The sequence below is a fragment of the Fusarium coffeatum genome (assembly GCF_003316985.1).
Source record: "Fusarium coffeatum strain FIESC_28 chromosome Unknown BRIP53273_contig_128, whole genome shotgun sequence".
Classification (NCBI taxonomy): domain Eukaryota; kingdom Fungi; phylum Ascomycota; class Sordariomycetes; order Hypocreales; family Nectriaceae; genus Fusarium; species Fusarium coffeatum.
The window spans coordinates 99,040-112,304 of NW_022157921.1; the positions used below are offsets into that span (position 1 = coordinate 99,040).

The 13,265-nt window shown below is 47.2% G+C and overlaps 5 protein-coding genes across 5 annotated transcripts; 3 read left to right on the plus strand and 2 right to left on the minus strand.

Annotated features, from left to right (window-relative positions):
* Window positions 1-1,493: 1,493 nt before the first annotated feature.
* Window positions 1,494-2,411, plus strand: FIESC28_05939 (uncharacterized protein; the record flags this gene model as incomplete). The annotated part of the gene is made up of 1 exon (XM_031160084.1): window positions 1,494-2,411. One exon carries the CDS (start codon window positions 1,494-1,496, stop codon window positions 2,409-2,411), a length of 918 nt encoding a protein of 305 aa, XP_031015854.1.
* Window positions 2,412-3,631: 1,220 nt separating this feature from the next.
* On the plus strand, window positions 3,632-4,882 carry FIESC28_05940 (uncharacterized protein; the record flags this gene model as incomplete). Its single annotated transcript, XM_031160085.1, has 3 exons — window positions 3,632-3,937; window positions 4,000-4,068; window positions 4,127-4,882. 3 exons carry the CDS (start codon window positions 3,632-3,634, stop codon window positions 4,880-4,882), a joined length of 1,131 nt encoding a protein of 376 aa, XP_031015855.1.
* Window positions 4,883-7,005: 2,123 nt separating this feature from the next.
* On the minus strand, window positions 7,006-8,457 carry FIESC28_05941 (uncharacterized protein; the record flags this gene model as incomplete). Its single annotated transcript, XM_031160086.1, has 4 exons — window positions 7,006-7,757; window positions 7,814-8,071; window positions 8,133-8,248; window positions 8,303-8,457. The coding sequence occupies 4 exons, from the start codon at window positions 8,455-8,457 to the stop codon at window positions 7,006-7,008; spliced, it is 1,281 nt and encodes a 426-aa protein (XP_031015856.1).
* A 669-nt stretch (window positions 8,458-9,126) lies between these two features.
* FIESC28_05942 (uncharacterized protein) lies at window positions 9,127-10,491 on the minus strand (the record flags this gene model as incomplete). The annotated part of the gene is made up of 1 exon (XM_031160087.1): window positions 9,127-10,491. One exon carries the CDS (start codon window positions 10,489-10,491, stop codon window positions 9,127-9,129), a length of 1,365 nt encoding a protein of 454 aa, XP_031015857.1.
* An 878-nt stretch (window positions 10,492-11,369) lies between these two features.
* FIESC28_05943 (uncharacterized protein) lies at window positions 11,370-13,207 on the plus strand (the record flags this gene model as incomplete). Its single annotated transcript, XM_031160088.1, has 6 exons — window positions 11,370-11,601; window positions 11,662-12,200; window positions 12,264-12,584; window positions 12,646-12,756; window positions 12,810-12,973; window positions 13,045-13,207. The coding sequence occupies 6 exons, from the start codon at window positions 11,370-11,372 to the stop codon at window positions 13,205-13,207; spliced, it is 1,530 nt and encodes a 509-aa protein (XP_031015858.1).
* Between the last annotated feature and the right edge of the window lie 58 nt (window positions 13,208-13,265).

A 13,265-nucleotide genomic window follows, 5' to 3' on the forward strand; every position in this document is an offset into this window, starting at 1 on the left:
GGTCGCTAAGCGCGAAGATGAACTGAGTAACAGCCTGTTTTCTTGCTTCGGGAGATTTCTCGTAACCCCCGCGGTAGGCGAAGGTGCTGAGCTTTTGAAAGATCGGTATTATATTTCCGCCTAATTGATCACATGTCGATCCAGTTCGCTGCTGAACTCATCACCCAGGGAACCAGAAAGGTAGCCGAATATCGCAGCTGTTATCATTATTACGGCTGTGATAAGGAAGGCTGCTAGGGCCTAGTATTATGCAGTTTCTGTCAAGACATGTTTCTCTATGATGACCACCATTGACGTACCCCAGGGCCAGCCATATCGGAGTTAACTGTGATGTTCCCAAGAGGTGGTTCGCAGTCCAGTCCTTTACTATTACCGGCCATTTCATGCGTGATTGGGCGACTTTCTTTCGGAGCTAGGGCGTTCAACCTTTTTATCAGATATGCCAGCTACTAATAGTGGCTACTCAGCGGGCTACAGAGCTGAAGGGAAGCAATACATCAAACAAGGACGCAGGTGGTCTTGAATGCCAAGGCGGGATATGCAGAGCGGCTGAACTTATAATAAACCCCCAGGACTAGGATTCGGTGATTGACTGAACTGAGCCCGTGATCTACATAACCCAGCATCCAGGCAAGGTGCCTGACAATAGGCCTGGAATTAAGCCACAGTGCCACCCTGATGTTGGTTACTAATAGTGCCAGATCGAGAACAAGCCACCTTGTTATGAAAGGCAAAGATAGGCACAAAAGAGCTTTATAGACTATAGTCCTAGACTACACGAGGGGTAAACGAGGATTGCTACCAGTGAACAATACTGACAATTAAGAAGCTCAGCTGAAAACTAGTAGCAGCTTATTGCTAAATAATAGATGCAAATAACATAGTTCTTTTCTTATTTTCTTATAATAATTAATACTAATAAACTAACCTTAATATACTATTTAAACTACTTATTTTGCAAAAACAATAATAGATCTTGCGCAGTACTACCTAGATTCCACGGAATATTACCCTTATAGAAATGCTCTATAAACCAGCCCCGTTCTTGCGTGTTCGACCAATTCCCCGGGCTACCTGGATGAACAGACTCAGCCTCTCACCTTGCTCAGACCATCTCACTATCATTTTAGGTGCGACCAACATCGCCTAAGCTGTCAGGTCTTACTTGCTCTTTCGCGTAGTACGGCTTGGAATTGACACGATTACCCGGTACCCGCTATCAGCGTCCATTCGCTTAGTGCCGCGACCCACTCGGTGATTTTTGAAAAATACCGACCATATCGCGATAACGAGATAAGACATATGACCAGTGACCTTGAAACACCAGTACAGTCAGCCCACAGCTTCACCAGAGACGGTAATGTACGGATATCATTAAGCGTGTTTGTTATGTCCTATACCAACCATGTTCCATTACTCGGAGGCAGTTCAACATAAGACATTTTTATCATTCCATCTTTCTGTTTAAGTGCCGAACTCATTCGGTCCCTATCATGTCTTCTCAAACTCGAACCCGTGACTTTATTGGCTATGGCCCGAGCCCTCCTAAGTTTACTTGGCCTGGCGGCAAACGAGTCGCTATCAACTTTGCGATCAACTATGAAGAAGGAACAGAACGAAGTCCTCTTGCAGGTGATAAGGAGCGCGATTCTCGCACGTGGGTCCGAAGTACGCTTCCACCCAGCGAGCGTGATCTGATGCAAGAAGCCGAGTACGAGTATGGCACACGAGTTGGTATTTGGAGACTACTACGCATTTTCAAGGAGCACAATGTCCCCTACAGCGTCTTTGTCTCATCTGAAGCGCTTGTCGTCAATCCGACTTTTGCTGAAGCATTGAGAATCGAGGACTGCGATATGGTTTCTCATGGAACGCGCTCTATCAGTCGGATAGATCTTACCGAGGAGAAGGAGAGGGCAGACCTCCGCCGGGCGGTGGACCAGACCCTAGAACTGACGGGCAAAAGAATACTTGGTGCTTTCCCCAGACCGCCTATCACGGATGATAGTCGCCGTGTCATGGCTGAGGAAGGCCTACTGTACGATTCAGCAACAACCAATGATGATCGTCCGTATTTTGCAGACGTCTCAGGCCGACCAATGTTGGTTCTTCCTTATGCGATAGATACCAATGATGCTCGATTCTGGGGTGGACAATCTGGTCCAGGCTTTATAGGATCCACGGATTTCTTCGACTACCTCAAAGATGCATTCGAAGTGTTGTACAGTGAGTCGGGCGAGAGCGCGACTATGATGTCAATTGGTCTGCACGCACGTATCATGAGGCCGTGGCGTGTTGCCTCAATCATTCGGTTTATCAATTATGTGCAAGGATTCGAGGGTACTTGGATTGCTAAGAGAAGTGATATCGCCTCGCATTTCGCAAGGAAATTTGCTCCCGATAATACTTAAAATCCGGACTACCTTAAAGGCTTACCAAAGATAGAGAGCTAGGTTACTTCTTATCGTTAATACCTAGTTTACCTTATTATATATTATCTTTACTGCTTAAGTTAATCTACTAATTGGAAACAATTATGCTTTAGCCTCTAAGACCCTTTCTAGATTGATTAAAGTTTCTGTATTAGTATACCTCTTTTTCTTAACTCTCCCTCGGACATTCGCGGATCGGAGAGTAACTCCCTCTTTGTACACTTTTCACATCCGAATACCAGCCAGACGTGGATCTGAGAGACGTAGAGGTCTCCCCTCTTTCCAAAATGCAAGCGTTTTCGTTATGGGAGACCAGTGCCTCCCCCAGCTGTTAAAGTCATCTCCAAGCAAAGCTTGACCGTGAGAAAAGCCCGGATGAAAGCTTGGCCCGACTACCTTGTAATACCCTCTTCTTATCTGAGACCGAAGGACCAGGTTGCAGCGCAACCCTAGAACAGTCACGATGATGTCGCCTGCTCGACTATCTGCTGGGACACGGGCGAAACTTCCGTTTCTGGTTCTCGTGCAGCCAGTTGCTTGAATTCGCGAATAGTCGACCAGTTGATCCACAAAACCCGCTTTGGTGGTGTTGTATGTTATAAAATGTCGAATGAGGGCTCTCCCACTTTACAACGACATGTATGCACCACCTGGAGGACCTTTGGTTCTAGCTATATGATAATCCCACAGGCACCCAAGCGTCAACATGGCTATCAGCTCGTCGAGGCAGTTATCGTCTTTGCGAAAGTCCTCATCGTCAGTAAGACATCGTAACATCTGCATAACTGATACCATGTAATCGTCCTCAGGTTGCGAGTGACCCCGTGGGCGGATAACAATTGGGGTACTGCATATCTCACCACAAGCCATTCCAGATACCTCCAACACACCAGACTTAATCATAGCAACAGAAGAGGCTGATCTCCCACTAGCGTCGCTGTTGAGCAGCAGCATCCCGGAAAGCTTTCCGAGGTCCACCGTCCAGGTTGGGAGTGTATCCGAGTTACATAGTTCCAGGAATTGAAGATCTCGATTCCAGGTAAGCATGTGGGTAGAGTAAGCACATCTGTAGTGGATTAAAGAAACCCCGAAAAAGGAAAGAAACTCCTATATAATAGCTCACTTTCCCCGAAGGATTTCTCTGCTACTCTTACTTTATTATTATTATATGACACTATCCACCCACTTCAGTAGACACCATGACCCAAAACTTTACCTCAATCCCAATACTTGACTATCCATCATCTCAGTCTTCTACTACTAAACCCAAATTTCTATCAAATCTCCGATCTGCACTAGTTAAAGTCGGCTTCTTTCAGATCATAAACTCACCTTTACCACTCCAATTGCAGCAGAATGCCTTACGCCTATCAGCACAGTTCTTCAAACTTTCAACAGATGAAAAACTTCAGATAGAGAACATCCACAGCAGACATTTCCTTGGGTATAGCAAGATCAACAGTGAGAGCACAGCTGCACAAACAGATCATAACGAGTCCATTCTGGTATGGCTTCCGTCATTCATTCTGAACTTCAAGGTATCTGATATGCTCTTGGTAAATTCCAGATGGGCCCTGATCTCCCAGCCCTGGGGCCAAATGAACCGATCTACCTCAATGTCCAGGGACCAAACCAGGTATGAAGAGATGACCTTGAGACCAGATGAAGGCAACTGCTGACTGTCCTTCGCTGAGTGGCCTGAAGAAAGCTCAGTGCCAGGCTTTCGTGCAGCTTTTAGAGATTATTACTCGCAGATTCAAGACTTTTCTGTAGAGTTTACTGCATTGGTAGCAGAAGCACTGGAGATGCCCAAAGCCACATTGACGGCCCTTCTTGGACAGCCAACCTCTAGCCGTTTGAAAGCTACTAGATATTTACCGCCGTTCGTGAATGCATTTGCACAGGATGGCAGTTATGGCATTGGCCCGCACAAAGACGGCTCTTTTATGACATATCTGCTCCAAGACGGCAAGCACAATTGTCTTGAGGTCCAAAACAAGTCTGGAGATTGGGTTCCTGTTCCCCCATTACCTGGAGCATTGGTAGTCAACATTGGTCGCTTGTTGGAAATCATTACTCAAGGAGTCTGTGTTGCAACAACCCACCGCGTCGTTCTACGGTCAGAAGCCTTCCTGGATAGCGACGGGAAGACTCTAGGCCCCAGACTCTCCATACCCTTCTTCCAATTCGTCAATCCTCATCTCATGCTAGAGGACCTCACCGTTGATGTCCCTTTGCACATCAAGGACCTGGCACCTGACAAGATGGTGGCTTCAGATGCAGAGACTTTCTACTCAGGGCTGTTTAACAACTGCATCGGGGACAACGTCTTTGTGAACCACCTCACGACCTTCCCAAGAGTTGGAGAGATATGGTACCCTGACTTGTTGCGACAAGCGCGTGAGAAGCAGGCAGAGTCGAAGCGGCTGGATCAGCAGAGACAGGCATAGGAGCAACGCAGCTAAGGGAGGGCAGGGGCCTATCTGAGGTGTAACGACCTTGTCAGATGAGGTAATAATCCGATAGAGTCAATCGTTGGAACACGTACACCTTGCCACTCTGTGAAACATCTCAAGCTTACATGTCTGTGTCTGTATGTTTGTGGCGGCGTAATGAAGCTATATCCACAATAACAACAGCCTATTTCGCCTTATTCTATATGTACACTCCCTCTGCAAGTAAGCGGCCTGGCTGCCCCAACCAACAGCAGTGGAGTACCTACATTACCATCTACCACCCCAGTTACCCGAAAGCAAAAGAACCATAACAATCTCAGATCCCTGCATCAGATTCGTAACCCAAGGAAGTAAGCTGAGATCACCTCGATACTACCCAATTGAGTGATGCAAGGGTATCAATGTTATCATCCCTGAGCGTGGGGGATGACAAGTTGTTTTCTGTAATAAAGTCTCAGCCACCTTGAGTAAGCTCAATGTCATAATCCATGAATACCACATTCTTGGTAATTGTAAACTCATTCATTCGCCCATCGTATTTGCAGCAATTCATCCGTTCCTTGCTTCAGCAACACTTGGGATTTATCACCGCAATTCGAATGGGATTCCAGGCCGAAAACAAGAGAGAATCCGACTCTCCACTGGAGACAGTGCAAAATCCCCCGAGTGCTTTACCCGTACCGCCAGACGGAGGGTATGGTTGGGTACAAGTCTTAGTAGCCCAGTAAGTCCTGAATTTTAGTATATGTTTCTGCACATGCACTCAAGTCTGTCAAAATGCTGATATGGGGATGCGTAGTCTAGAGGTGTTTAATACATTTGGATACAGCTATAGCTTTGGAATCTTTGAGCAATATTACAATCATGAGCTTGGTTTTAGCTTATCGTCGACATCCTGGATAGGAAGCATTCATCTCTTCCTTCTCTTCGTCCTCAGCACAGTTTCTGGTCGTCTGTTTGACGCAGGATACTTTCGTCACCTTCTCATCGGTGGGTCTTTTCTTCAGGTGCTTGGACTATTCATGGCGTCGATAAGCACCGAGTACTGGCAGCTCTTCCTCTCTCAAGGGGTCTGTAGCGGCATCGGGGCTGGGCTGGCGTATTGTCCAGTTATGGCTTGCGTGTCGACATACTTCACCAAGAGACGGGCTTTAGCCATTGCAATTGTCACCAGCGGTTCTGCTACTGGTGGTATTGTGTTCCCTATCATCGCCAAGCAGATGCTGTATAACCACGGGTTTCCCTGGACCATCCGTTGTATGGCATTCGTGGTTCTCTTCAACGCTATTATAGTAGTAGCCTTAGCAAAAGAGCTTCTTTTACCCCGCAAAAGTGGCCCATTCTTTGAAATGGCTGCTTTCAAGGAAGTGCCCTTTGTTCTTTTTAGTTGTGGATCATTCCTGATACTTTGGTCCGTGTTCATTGGCCCGAACTATGTAAGTCGCTCCATTGGATGGTGGAACTCCATGGTTCTTACTAACAAACACTAGATCAATCATTATGCAGCGTCCGTGATCGGCATCAGTAATGAGACTTCATTGTCCATACTGCTTACACTAAATGCCCTGAGCTGTCCGGGACGAATTATACCCTCCCTTGCGTCAGACGCATACTTCGGTCCTTTTCGGACCCTGATTCCACTTATGCTTTCAGCAGCTGTGCTTTACATCGGTTGGTTCGGTGTCAAGGACCTCCCGAGTGTATTCGTCTTTGCAAGCCTGTTCGGATTTGTTTGCGGTGGTATACAGACGGTAGGTATGGCTGGTCTTCCAACTTTAACAATTGACCATAGTAAGATGGGCACGCGGATGGGAATGATATTGACTATGTGCTCATTGGCGGCGCTGACAGGCCCGCCGATAGCAGGCAAGTTAATTGAGCACGGCGATGGCCGGTACCTTTACATGCAGATATGGGGAGCTTGCGCAATGGCTGTAGGTGCAGCCTTTATTTTTGGTGCATATAAATGTCGACCAAAGCCTGAAAACTGAGGGGAATAGATATACAGTAGTTAATGACGATGTGATGGAGCAGAAAAGTTTATTGTATTTTAGAAGTACATATAAATAACAACTGCTCAACGTTGTGGCTACTAGCTACGACAACAACCTGACTATTCAAGGTGATTTGGACGTCTTATAATGAACATATATCATAAGCAAAGATCCACTCAACATGCAACAAGCATTGAAAACTTGACTCTTCCAGAAACTTCCAGCTTGAATATCATTCAAGGCAGACGTGACTGGAAACCCGATTAAGGTTCCAAGTGCCGCTGCAGCTGATGATATTCCCATTCGCGTACCGACGAGTTCCGGGTTTGGTGAGAGGCGTGGGACAATGATAGGGTAGATCACCGCGAGGGGTCCCATGAACAAAGCGATAAGTACAGCCCAGACGATGGTAGACGCTATTGTGTCAACACCGATCCATCCAAAGAACAGAATACTAGAAATAAATGCGAATCCAGCCATAGTCAACGCTGGGCCAAATCTGTTTGACAAGGGGACCGCCAGGTAACGACCAGGTATAGTCGAGGCATTGGCAATAACCAAGATATAGAAGGAAAGCTCAGAGCTTGCGCCACCCTTAAACTGAGCATACAGAGGAAGTAAGAAAAAGGGTACCCAGTATGCAATCCACATGAGAAACAAGGCCAGGCAAAATGCCATAAAGGCGGGATCACGGAAAGCCGTTGGGTCCAGGAGAGAGCGCACTTTGTGAGAAACCTGACCTTTGGTGGCCGGCAGCATGATGGCCAATGCTACGACGAGCTCAACGAGGGTGACAAACCCCAGAACACGTGTAGTCCACGCAAACCCGATTCTTGGCTGGAGGTTTGTAAATATGATAGGGTATATGATGCCCCCTGCAACATTCAATCAGTTTTGTGCACACGATGACAATGGGGAGAAATTTACATACCGACAGCTGTCCCCAACGTAGCAAAGAAGACTGCCAAAGCACGACGTCGTTCAAACCTAGATGCGACAAGGGAAATGCTAGGTACATAGAGGATTGCACTTCCAATACCGACGCATACTCCCTGGGCTAGGAGGACCTGATAATAGCTGTGAGCTAAGCTCAACATCATGACGCCGAGTACTGTAATAAGAGTTCCAATAATGAGGAGCTCTCTAAAATATCCTCGATCAAAAATCGGACCGGTCACAACGCCTCCCACTATAGTTCAGAATTCTTAGCGCCAGACATGACCAAGACCTGCTCTCATGATGTAACTCACTGATGAGGATGACACCTTGTAAGGTTCCAACCCAAGCGATGTTGGTCGAGGGTGTAGATGTCAGCATAACTGTCTCGTAGTACTTTTCGTAGGAGCCGTATGCGCTCAAGAGACCCCTTCACCAGTAAGCAGTTGGACACACTGAATGTGGCATGGACGGACAAACTCACCATGTTGCTGTGTATATGAGAAAAGCTCCCACAACTTGCATCCAGGCATCAAAGCCCTCATGCTTATCCTGGATGGCATTTTGATACCGGTCTGGTTCAACTGCGGTTGAGGCCTCTGGGGGACCTTGAGATTTGGACGTGGAAGGGGACACCATGCCAAGTTGGTTCGACCGGGACGCGGTAAGAATGTAGTAGTATCTAATGAACAGTGCTTAGTCTCAAAATGATGAGTCGATAGATGGGTTGAAAGAAAGAGGATGAAATCAGGTATCGGTAGGTATTGGAGGAGGGGCAGAGAGCATTGGAGGGAGAACGAAATGAAAAGTCAAAGGAACGCGTTAACGCGCCAACAGCCGCCAGGCATGTAGCCAATAAGATCAAAAAGATACTACTCCGCCATTTTGTAGGGCATGGGTCGCCGAGTGTTCCGCCATATGCTCATTCGTCAAAAAGATTCCCCCGTGACTCAAAAATCCAAATAAGGTGCCCTGGTCTATGACTCATGATCATCTTGCCGTATTGGGAAAGACAACAGTGGAGATATCGGACAAGCTTCAGGCAGACGTGGGGGGACTTGACAGGGCTCTAAGACTAGGGACGGGCCGCGTCACCGGATGAAGTTCCCAGACACTAAGTCTTCGGAGACTACTGTACTGTACTGTACCTACGGCACGGGAGATTACAAGTGGCACTAATGCATCTTGATACGGCAGTCATTGCGAGGGTGTAAGTTTGACTCCATGTGTCGTATTTGCAATCTTCTATGATGAGCTGGATCTGTATACCAACTGTAGTCCATCCAAGGCGATGTCCAGTTACATTTTTTAATGGCCAAGCGTGGCAAACCCTTTGATTCTCCGTGCAAGCTGTCCCAGACGCTGCTGATCCTCGGCTGCAACAATGACGGTTGTAACACTACTCTGCACCCCCTGTTCATGGCACCAGCCCGCAATGATGATTCTTCCCTCTTCTAGCTCGGCACTGAAGATCTTCCGAAACTGGGTCAAGCTCAGATTGATGAACAAGGGGAAAAATATAGCAGCGTCGTTGAAGCCCCGCGTAACGCTGAAGAATCCCTTCAAAAACCCCAGCGGGTGAGATCCGGTGACACGTATATTCAGATCAATCACTAAGTGCCTTTCCTCGGAGTCGGTCATGATGTCCGCTCCTAGCGGGCCATAATACCCAAGGCGGTTCATGTATGCGGCGATCTTCTTGGCAATAGGCATATACTCAGTCTTGAGACGTGACTGTTGAGAGTAGTCAATATGTCCGCCATCCCAATGACCATCCTCAGAGACGAATTGATCACAACAGGAAGTCAAGATTGGCTCTCCGTCTCGAGGTAAGAACAAGGAAATAGCGAGAGCCGAGCCAGGAACAATTTCCTGCACGACAATGCTTGTTGGGTGTAAGTGGCTATTGGAGTCGTTTAACTGAACAAGCATATGATCCACTTCCTTTCGGAGTATCTCCAGACTTCCGGACCTATCGGACTCGTTCCGAATAAGGAAGGTTCCCTGGCCGGACAGGGCCTGGGGAAGCTTGACCACAAACGGAAAGCTCTTTTGCTCGATGCATGTCAGCATTCGAGCTACTTCGTTGGCTCGAAGCTGCGGATCAAGAACCTGCTTCGAATCCAGATGAGTGTCAATCACCATGGAGGGTGGCGTAGGTAAGCCCGAGAAGACTAAATCCCGCTTGGAGAGTGCCCGATAGTGAGATTCAAGCGGAACTGCCGCAGGGAGATGCTCGAGACAGTCCATTGGATTGGCCAGGCTGAGCTTAGCCGCCTCGGGGATCACGACATCCGAAGCGTTACGCACGTAGGTGACTGTCGGCCGCTGATGCTCGCAGATCTGCTGCATGATATGTTCCGTGTCCAATCGAGGCTGCAGATCCACATCCTCGCTGCCTGGTCCGTCCAGGTCAAACATGATGAGTCTCATCTTGCCTGCAATGATGCCAAATAGTTGGGGGACGACTTGGGCAAAGATACGGGCCTGAATGTCGCGATCCTTGTGAGACAGAGGATCTTGGTAGGCGTATTTCTTGCAGATTGGGATTCCTCTCGTCATTTGAACCTGAACTGTTGGGATCGTATAGCAGAGGTGGATCTCGGCATTGTCACCAGGACTCAGGGCATAGAGGTCCTTGAGCGTGGAGTCGAATTCAATGGTTGAAGACATGGTTCTGAGAGTGATGAGAGTGGTGTGTAATGAGATGTAAGATCTTTCTACGGATGCCATTCGAGGGAGACATAGATGATCAAGTTGTTTATCTTATAGCCGTCAAATTACGACATGAGGTTTGTCAGGGTTGCCATATACTGGGTCCAATCTCTCACTGGAAAAGAGACACGGAGCTCATACCTAATGGTGAAGGACACGGTCTGCATATACGCTTACGGCACGAGGTCTGACATTCCATTGTGAGATGTAGACCTTCGTACAGGTACTTGATGTAGACTTAACTCTCATGTGCATTGTTAAGCTATTATTTTGATTCAAACTGTCATATATCTGCTGCGGGCTCAGTTTGGAGATAGCCAGATCTGCAAGTAGTCAGACCACTTCGTCATAGCCTTACTCATATTATCCTGTAACACTAACTAATTCAACCTGTCATACAATGATAACGTCCATCTCACGCACCTTGATCCTAAGCGGATTAGATCTGACGTCACGACAGTAGGTTAGAGGCGATGCATGTTAGGTAACAAGGAGATACTCTCCTGCAAGAGAAAAGTAGTGGCGGCAATTATGCGTGATCACGGCTTGCATAGGTTGATCACGCAGGCATAAAACTCCGAAAGATGCAGAATCGAGTATTCCACCATCTACAGGGATATGGTAGCGTTGCTACGACGGAATGTGAATGCCACGTATGCATGTTTACGAACGAAGAATGTGAAAATTTTCATCTGATGAGTCGAAGCCTGTACGGTGGTGCGGTATTTAGTTCACAGGGAAAATAAACTAGGAATGCTACATTCTTCAGTAATAGAGAGGACCCTATTATCTGCTCAATTCGAATATTCCGTTAACTGAACTACAAGCGATTCACCATGTCAAGTGGGCTTTTGGCTTCCATTATGTCTTTGACATCAGTTCAAACACTATGCCTTGCCATCCCAGCATCAATCTTGGGTGTCATCGTGTACAGACTCTACTTCCACCCGTTAGCCAAGGTTCCGGGCCCCAAGCTGGCAGCTATCACATGGCTGTATCAAACCTACTACAGCTTCGTGGACGGAAGTCGTTTCTATTTGGAAATTGAGAAACTGCATCAGATTTACGGTAATTATCTCGCGATGAATAGATTCCTGTCGATAAATACTAACCTGCTTGTGTTCTAAGGCCCTATTGTCCGCATCACGCCTGATGAGGTACATCTGAGCGACCTTGAGAACTACGATAAAATCTACTACGTAGGAAGTCGTTACAGCAAAGATGCGAATTTCTATGGCGCCTTTGGCAACGAAAACTCTTCTTTCACGACGCCCGCCAATGAACTGCATCGCCAGCGTCGAACTGGTCTGAATTCTTTCTTTTCACGCAAGATTGTAATCGATCTTGAGGACATTGTCCAGGATAAGGCCCGGAAGGTATGCAAAGCAATTGACAAGACCATCGCAACTGGAAAGCCAATGGATCTGCATCATGCTTTGCGTGCTGTGTCTATTGATGTCATCACTGAGTATGCCTTTGGTGAAAGCTATGGCTTGCTAGACACCCCTGACTTTGGCTATGACTTTTTCATGCTTGTCTTGCGCTTAGGACCTGCTGCCTGGATCTTTCGCCAGGCTCCATGGCTCAAATCTGTCTTGAGGTCAATCCCCGAGTCTCTCGTCCGTGTTGTCAGTGCGCCGATGACCAACGTTATCGACATGCAACGAGTAAGTCCACTACTCATCACATATAATAATTCGAGATAATATAACTAACTCACTATTAACCAGCACTGCAACACCAAGTTGAGAAACATTGAGAAGCAGCTTGATGTAGGATCTGTTGAACTCAATGGCAGAGCGACCATCTTCTCAGCTCTTATGACTCCCGATGACCGTCGAAAGCCAGCTGCTGTAGCTCATCTTGAGGATGAAGCTTACACTGTTCTCACTGCTGCGGCCGATACAACTGGTAATGCTATGACTACTATCTGCCGCTACGTCTTTGCAGACTCGTATGTCTATGACAAGCTTCACGCGGAACTGAAAATTGCCTTCCCTGATGATCATGAAACAATGAGATTTCAGGTTCTGGAAAAACTTCCATATTTGGTGAGAAAAACAGCACAAGCTTCAGTATCGCCTCAACTTGACGACCCGCTAACGATTATAGACTGGTGTGATCAATGAGGGCCTCAGGCTGTCATTCGGTGTTGTTGGAAGACTTCCTCGAACTGTTCCCCATGGCGGGGCTAGTTTTCACGGCTATAACCTTCCAGCTGGAGTAAGTACTGCAATTTCCCCTTCGATGAAAAGCCCTCACACCTTTGTCTATAGTCCGTTGTTTCCATGAGCTCCTGGCTGCTCCATCGAAACGAAGAATATTTCCCAGAGCCCGCCAAGTTCGATCCAGACAGATGGGTCAATGCCGCCGATCCACAACGTCTTCACAAAGCCTTTGTGCCTTTTGGGAAAGGAAGCAGAGCATGTGTTGGTATGAAGTATGTTGCTTTACAGCCCTCTTCAATTGATGTATCTGCCATGTGCTATTATTTTACTAACGGCCTTCTAGTCTTGCATACGATGAAATCTATGTTACGATCGCCCAGATCTTCCGTCATTACCCTAAACTGAAAAGCAATGCCCATGAGCTTACTGCTGAGGATTTGGTTTTGGACGACTACTTCTCTTCATACAACCCAGCGAACGCCAAGACGCTTGAAATCTTGGGTTAAAATTACAGGCTGTGTTTGAGATCGTAGCTGCGCAATACTGCTATTGAGACGTGCAAAT